Source organism: Salvia miltiorrhiza, chromosome 2 (genome assembly GCF_028751815.1).
Source record: "Salvia miltiorrhiza cultivar Shanhuang (shh) chromosome 2, IMPLAD_Smil_shh, whole genome shotgun sequence".
Lineage (NCBI taxonomy): Eukaryota > Viridiplantae > Streptophyta > Magnoliopsida > Lamiales > Lamiaceae > Salvia > Salvia miltiorrhiza.
Window position 1 is genome coordinate 6,118,220 of NC_080388.1, and position 7,900 is coordinate 6,126,119.

At 39.0% G+C, this 7,900-nt stretch overlaps 1 protein-coding gene across 1 annotated transcript; it reads right to left on the reverse strand.

Moving 5' to 3' along the window:
* Window positions 1–757: 757 nt before the first annotated feature.
* LOC131007901 (uncharacterized) lies at window positions 758–3,042 on the reverse strand. The gene is made up of 9 exons (XM_057934813.1): window positions 2,342–3,042; window positions 2,170–2,266; window positions 1,953–2,077; window positions 1,794–1,878; window positions 1,599–1,723; window positions 1,354–1,363; window positions 1,171–1,279; window positions 871–1,089; window positions 758–796 (listed from the first exon to the last, which is right to left on the reverse strand). Exons 1-9 carry the CDS (start codon window positions 2,499–2,501, stop codon window positions 758–760), a joined length of 969 nt encoding a protein of 322 aa, XP_057790796.1. The 5' UTR covers window positions 2,502–3,042.
* Between the last annotated feature and the right edge of the window lie 4,858 nt (window positions 3,043–7,900).

Sequence of the window (7,900 nt, forward strand, 5' to 3'; positions counted from 1 at the left end):
ATTCATCAAAGCATAAAACACAAAACTCAATTAACCAAATGATTCATATAACCAAGAGAATATAGAATCAACAATAATGATCTTCAATCATCACATTCATCAAAGGCAAGAAAACAAAAGATTCAAATAACCAAAGGGTTCAAATAACAAAGAGAATCGAAATGAGTTCTTACAAAACGTAGCAATCCAATGAAATCCAATCAGATGAAATGTTAATTGACATCCAAAGCAATCCAATGAATCCAAAATCAAAAGTAATTGTTTTGAAACTCTAAAGACCTTAGGAAAAGGGTGGAAATCGCCCCTAGAGGCTGCTGGGTTCGAAAGTGATAAAGTAAAACCCTAGAAAGGGGTTTTTAATCGAAAAATCGTACTTTCGGATCTGAACAGAGGCGACCGCCGCCGTGGGACCGCGGCCGCCGTGGACGGCGCCCGCCGTGCCACGGCACCGCCGTGTATGCCTTTCGCAGACTGCAATGCGCAGCGTTTTTGTTTTGGTCCGTTCTCCCTCGTTTCAAGTCGGATTTTAGATCCGTTTTCGCCTACGAACTCGTATCGAGACGAACTTTGATTCTTCTTCAGACCATTCAACTAAATTCTGACTTTACTTTTATTCACATATCAATCAATGTGAGCACAAAATCCTGAGACAATAAAATTAGAACAAAAGCTCAAATCATTCAACTCTTAAGTGAAAGAGACCAAAATAAAAGTCAATATAACACGTAAACACCCAGAGATTCATCACAAAATAGGGCTAAACAGTAAAGCTGCTACTCCCACCATCATTTTGAACCTGAAATATTTCATATTTATAATAATTGTTTTCAAATTCAAAACCAATCTATATAATATTTATTTAATCAATACCTTAATGTTTCCAATCTCTTTGTCTTTCAATTGAGTTTCCTTGGTCTCACTTTCAACTATTGACCCACAATATTTATTTAAAATATTTGGATCGCAGTTGATTTTTGTCACAACATATGCTCCATCAAAAATCGTTGATTCTTCAACTTTAATTTTAAATAGAGCATTCTTGTTGGTGATAGCATCTATCTCAATTGGCAACTCATTGCTATTTGGATCCTGCAAAATTTTTAATTTAAATTAATAACTTTAGAATTATCTCAATAATTTTATTTATATTTTTATTTTGCATTCACTTACATATATTATTTCTTCAGCAGGTTTCCCAATTAGTTGTAAGCACTCCCTATCCCATAAGCTTAAAGAAACACCTCCAGAATTGTCAGCAACATATACTCTTAGTCTATACCTATTTTTTTATTAGATAACATGTTAGTAAGTCTTAAACAATAGTATTTTCCAAATATCTTAAAATGGATTTACCTCATTTTTCCTGAAACATCAAAGCTTGCACAGTTGTCACAAAAAAATTTATCATCATTTGCTTTCAGTTTTTTTAGGCATATGTTGCATGCTAAGTAAGCCCAACCTCGAATCGTTGATACAGAACATATTGTGCCATATATCCAGTACATTCCCCTCTTAAAAAACACTAAAATATATTATTTAAATGTTTCGAAAATTTAATATTAAAAAATATAAAATTATGTAATATTAAACCTGTTGACCAGTCAACTCTGAAATAGCCATGAATTTTGCACTGCCTTCATTTATTTCATCTTCAATTGTTTTAATTGTTGGTGCTGCCAATAACTTGAGATTGATTGATCTTTCCTTGTGAAGTTTGATAAAACTGCAAATGGAAATAATGTGAACAATAATGTATGCCGATGCAATTAATTTTTATTTTTTAAAATACTTACTTGTCCTTCATCTTCTTGATTTCAACAATGTTTTCATCAAAAAGTATTTTTGATACATGATATGAACTTGATATGCAAACTTCACCTGTTTCATAAACCAAAATGTATTAGCACAAATAGATGATAGATAATAATAATAATTTTTTTTATTTTTTCTACCTCTGAATATAGATGGGCGACAGAATTGTACTATGATGCATATTGGCATTTTTGGTTCTGTGCACAGATATTCATGCATTTTATCTGCATATTGTTCCCAAAGTGTGCATGTCATAGTCTTTCCCCTACAATTAAATACAATTTAGGTTAGTCATTCACATACATTGAGGTATTTTATTTATGCAATTAACATAATTGAAAGTATAATAAATATTACTCCAAATCTTCTATGATGATATCCATAAGCTTTGTTTGCTGTCCATTGAAATCTTTGATTATTGGCTGATAACTTGAAACTACGATTCCCATGATATCTACAATATAAATTTGAAATTATAATTCATAAGATGATAATAATAATTAAAATAAAATGGCAGAAAAGTTTTTACCAAACATGACCACATTCTGGACGTCAGAAATAGAAGAAATTTCTCCAAAATTCTTGATGTTGAATGTGTGATTTGGGAATGTATCATCATCGAGTTCTACAACTCTTGTGTGCTTGAACAATAAAAGCTTATATTGCGACTCTGTGGTTTTGTATTTCATGGTGTTGTTGGTGATAACAAAATCCTTGATTGCATAAACATGTCCTTCTGTGATGAGTGGCTTAATTTGCTGTAGTGATGAAGTATTAATTGTGGCATGGATTCGATCGCCCTGTAAAAATAAACAAAAAATTTAGTATGATATTTGAAATTTTCGAAAATATAAAAAAAATAGTGTATTGAGCGAGTACCTCTTTATCATGGAACACACATTCATGAGAAAATGTTTCAGATCTGTTGTTGAACTTGAAGATGTCATAACTTCTTATCAAGCGCAATTGCAATGCGATCTTGCTCTTTCCCGGTTCCAATTCCTTGACGACACCGAACAAAGGAGCCATTTCAACGTAAAATGAAAAAATGAGAATAATTTTTGTGGAGAACACGCCTCCCTTTATCAACTGCTTGTGTCCCCTCAGAAGCACCCATTCGGAGACAAAAAAGAATGAAAATATTTTGATATAAATGTTCAAACGACGTGACCCTTAAAATTTTACCAATTCTAACCATATCATTTATTTTGATGAATTGATTAAATTTAAACTTGTTCGATCATTATCCAATCTGCCAAGAAACAATTTGCAGCTAAATAGTATGTGGACAATAACATGTTATATCTGTGACGTGGCCTCGATATGGTGGGTTTTGGGATATTATTAAAAAATGCTATAAAAAAAGTAAAGTTGGATATATATAATCATTCATTCAAATTTAAAAAACTAAAACAATATTGGTGAAAACAGTGGGCGATTTTGGGTAATCTAAATTATATTCTACCATATCGTGATTCTCACAAATCAAGGTTTTACCTACTATAATCTCAAAGATAATCTAAATTAAAGAATACGACATTGTTATATAAAAGTTGAGATTCTAATATGCTATTTTGAAAAAAAATAAAGGAGTCCATAATCTCAACATTATTTGAGGAAAATATATAATAATGAGTAAATGAATTAATTTTGTATAAGTCCCAAGATAACAAATTCAGTCCAATGTGAATTGAAGCAGAGACAGAGCTATTATTTTGATAATAGGCGGACCAAATTATTTTTTTTGTATTTAACAACAAATTTGGACAGGTAGAATTATAATCAATTTTTTTTTAAAAGCAACCTAAATATAATAATTAAAAAAAATTACCTGAGCGACCGCCGAGTCAAGCCCAGTATATATGAGCTCCGTCCCTGAATTCAATATGTTAAATTGATTTAATTGTACCAAAATTTGTAACTTTCAGATTTTAATAGTATGTTTTAATTTGTTACGTACAATACTATCCTTTTCATATAAATGTTCAAACGACGTGACCCTTAAAATTTTACCAATTCTAACCATATCATTTATTTTGAATCTTTGATGAATTGATTAAATTTAAACTTGTTCGATCATTAAGTGGTCAACCGTACATTTCAAGATTTTTATCAATGTTTTTGTTTTATAAAATTATGGAGTAATTGCTGCAGTTATGGATAGGATTTAACTAAATAACTGTAATAAATTTGTAAATTGTGTAATTTGAAAATTTAAAATTCGGAGAGGTAGGTGGCGGGAAAAATGACCGTTTAACTGGTCTTTAATATAATATATAGATTTGAGAGTACGTATTTATACAACTTTTTGCACCAGGGGCGGATCTACATGGGTGCAAGAGGGTACAACTGTACCCCCAATTTTTTTTTTTTTTTACTATATATATATACAAAAAATATATAATACAATATTTTAATAATTATAATATCCATGTTAATTGTTTAACAGTTTACAGTTATTTGTTCTATTAGTTTGTTAAGTTTTGTGTTATTTTTGTCTTATTTTTCTTTCTAATTAATAAATTTTTAATATTGAATTTGAGTCAATCCTCGAGTTAAAGTAAATTATGAACTATTAATAATGAAATTAGTTTTTTTTTAAGATAAAACAATTTTTCAAAAAGCGTATAGAAGTAGGTCTTTATATGCTTTTAATGTGCTTGTCATTCAATTAAAATTGCGAACAACTATTCACTACTCCCTCCGTTCCAACAAAAGCGGTGTATATTCTTTTTTGAGCCGTCCCAACGAAAGTGGTGCATTTCCTTTTTTGATAATAATTTTACACTACAAACAATGTGGCCCCACACACCTTTATACGGTTTTACACTACAATTTTATTCTCTTTAAATTCCGTGTCGAAAAGAAGTGCACCGTTTTCGTTGGGACGGAGGGAGTATATTAAGTGACTAATTCTAATTCTAAACCCATCAAAATTCTATTGAGTAAAATTTTGAAGTAGCCAAAATGAAGCATAAAACACAATTTATGGCCACACATTGAAAAAACACAAATTTTGGCCATTTTTATAGCTTTGGGACGTTTTTGCCCTTAATTGGGCGGACTGGGTAGGGTCAGGAGCGCGGGTCGCGTGCCGGGTAGAATCAGGCACGCGGGTCGGGTTAGGCACTTATGGCACTATTAGTGCCATAAGTGCCAAGCTTGGCACTTATGGCACTATAAGTGCCATATGGCACTTATGGCACTAATAGTGCCATAAGTGCCAACGAAATTTTTTTTTTACTCCCCCTGCCCTGTCTACCCCCCAGACCCCCGACCCCACCCACCCCACCCACCCCCAAGCCAAAAACTTTTACTTTATTATTTTATTTTATGGCACTTATGGCACTAATAGTGCCATAAGTGCCAACGAAATTTTTTTTTTACTCCCCCTGCCCTGTCTACCCCTACTTGTCTACCCCAGACCCCCGACCCCACCCACCCCCCACCCACCCACCCACCCCCCCACCCCCCACCCCCAAGCCAAAAAAAAAAAAAAATTTTTACTTCCCCTGCCTTATCTACCCCCCAGACCCCAGACCCCCAACCCCACCCACCCCCCACCCACCCCCCCCACCACCCACCCCCAAGCCAAAAAAAAAAATTTTTTTTTTTACTTCCCATGCCTTGTCTACCCCCCAGACCCCCGACCCCCGACCCCACCCACCCCACCCACCCCCAAGTCAAAAAAATTTACTTTATTATTTTATTTTATGGCACTTATGGCACTATTAGTGCCATAAGTGCCAACGAAAATCCAAAATAAAATAAAGTAAAATGGTCTTTTTAGCACTTATGGCACTAATAGTGCCATAAGTGCCAAACATGCAGAACAAATATAGAAACAACAACATCATCTAAACCCTAAATGGAACATTTAAACCCTAAATGGATAATCTAAACCCTAAATGGAACATCTAAACCCTAAATGGATAATCTAAACCCTAAATGGAATATCTAAACCCTAGGGGAAGTGTTTAAAAAGTTTCTTTTGGCTTGGGGGTGGGTGGGGGGGTAGGGTCGGGGGTCAGGGGGTAGGCAGGGCAGTGGGAGTAAAAAAAAAATTATTGGCATGGGGTGGGTGGTGGGGGGATGGGTGGGTGGGGGGTGGGTGGGGTTGGGGGTCTGGGGGGTAGACAAGGCAGGGGAAGTAAAAAAAAAAAAAAAAATTTTGGCTTGGGGGGGGGGGCTGGTGGGGGGGGGGGGGGGGGGTGGGGGGTCTGGGGGGGTAGACAAGGCAGGGGAAGTAAAAAAAAATTTTTTTTTTTTTTGGCTTGGGGGTGGGTGGTGGGGGGTGGGTGGGTGGGTGGGGGGTGGGTGGGGTCGGGGGTCTGGGGGGTAGACAAGGCAAGGGAAGTAAAAAAAAAAAAATTTTTTTTTTGGCTTGGGGGTGGGTGGTGGGGGGGGTGGGTGGGTGGGGTCGGGGGTCTGGGGGGTAGACAAGGCATGGGAAGTAAAAAAAAATTTTTCTTTTTTTTTGGCTTGGGGGTGGGTGGTGGGGGGGGTGGGTGGGGGGTGGGTGGGGTTGGGGGTCTGGGGTCTGGGGGGTAGACAAGGCAGGGGAAGTAAAAAATTTTTTTTTTTTTTTTTGGCTTGGGGGTGGGTGGTGGGGGGGTGGGGGGTGGGTGGGTGGGTGGGGGGGTGGGTGGGGTCGGGGGTCTGGGGTAGACAAGCAGGGGAAGTAAAATTTTTTTTTTTTTTTTTTTGGCTTGGGGTGGGTGGTAGGAGGGGGGGGGTGGGTGGGGGGGTGGGTGGGGTCGGGGGTATGGGGGTAGACAAGGCATGGGTTAATCCCTAAATCTGGATCCGGGTCAAAGAAAGTTGTTGGATCTATTGGGTTAAAGGGTAAATTAGGTAGAGCACATAAAAGATGGCCAAATATTGATGTTTTAAATTTTGTGGACAAAATTTAAGTTTCAATCACCAATAGGGCCATCCGGCCCTATTGTTTCAATTCTATTTGGATATAAAAATTAATTGACGGAATGCTTAAAAAAATTTGGCTCGGGAGCTTCCGCCCCCGAACCCCGTATAGATATTTTCAAACGTCGTACTTCAATAAAATTCGTCCCCCCTAATAATAAATCCTGGATCCGCCACTGTTTTGCACTTGATAAAAGTATTTAGGGCAGAAGATTGAAAATTGAGTCTGATTAAGATTCATGAACAAGAAGAGTAATTGGAGAACAAAACAAAAATAAACATGTGCATAATTAATAAGGGGTTGATTGGGACTGAAAAAGCTCTCGGTCTAGAGAGATGAAAAATTGAGGCGGAGCTTCTCCGCTCAGTCGGTACCGTCCTCACCTTCTGCGCGGCACGGCGGCAGGCCTCCCGACCCTCTCACCTCTCGGTCTCGGCGTTTCTTCTTCCTCAGCTCAGGCGCGGCGGCGACCTCACCCTGCGCAGCCGCGCGTCGCTGCCAGCCCTCTCCGGCTCCCAGGTCGGGTTTGGACTTGTCGTGACCTGAGTTTTGAGTCTCGTCAGCCTTGAGTCCGGTGGCCATCAATCGAAAGCTGCTGCAATCCATCGGCGGTGCAGCAAGTTCTTTCATTTTTCCGGAGAGAGGAAAGGGGATCTGGCGACTGCACGCAGCCGCCGCCATCGCCGCTGCTCGCCTCCGCCGCTGATTGGTGTCGCCTCGCTGCTTCGATATGCCGATCTGCACATAGAGGAAAGGGCGAGCACAGAGAGGAAAGGGGATCTGGCGAGCACAGAGGAAAGGAGATTTGGCCAGCACGCAGCCGCTGCCTCTGCTCGGCTCCGCCACCGCTGCTCGCCTCCATCGCCGCTGCTCCCCTAGCCGCCCTAAATCCTTAACTGCCGTTCTCCTGTCGGTGATGGATTCGAGTTCGCCGGAAGTCCATCGTGACAGGGGGGCCCTCAATCTTCCCCTGGTCTCTTCTAATTTTGACAGGTCTCGATCTAAGTCCCCTGCCAATGTTCCGTCTCAGCACCCGCCTCTCGTAAAGCCGGGTTATTCTTCCGGCGCAGTGGTTGTTGGGCAGCGCTCGTCGGGTTTTTCACCGGCTCAGACTTTGAACGGTGATCCTAACCAGGCCATCCCTGGTTTGATACAGCCGCTGCC

Bases quoted from the DNA above. Each gene is read 5' to 3' on its own strand.
- LOC131007901 (XM_057934813.1), bottom strand. From the start codon at position 2,501: ATGAAATACAAAACCACAGAGTCGCAATATAAGCTTTTATTGTTCAAG. The intron at 2,267-2,341 runs GTAAAAACTTTT...TTTATATTGTAG, and splicing joins CCAGAATGTGGTCATGTTTG to ATATCATGGGAATCGTAGTT. The intron at 2,078-2,169 runs GTAATATTTATT...ATTTAATTGTAG, and splicing joins ATCATCATAGAAGATTTGGA to GGGAAAGACTATGACATGCA.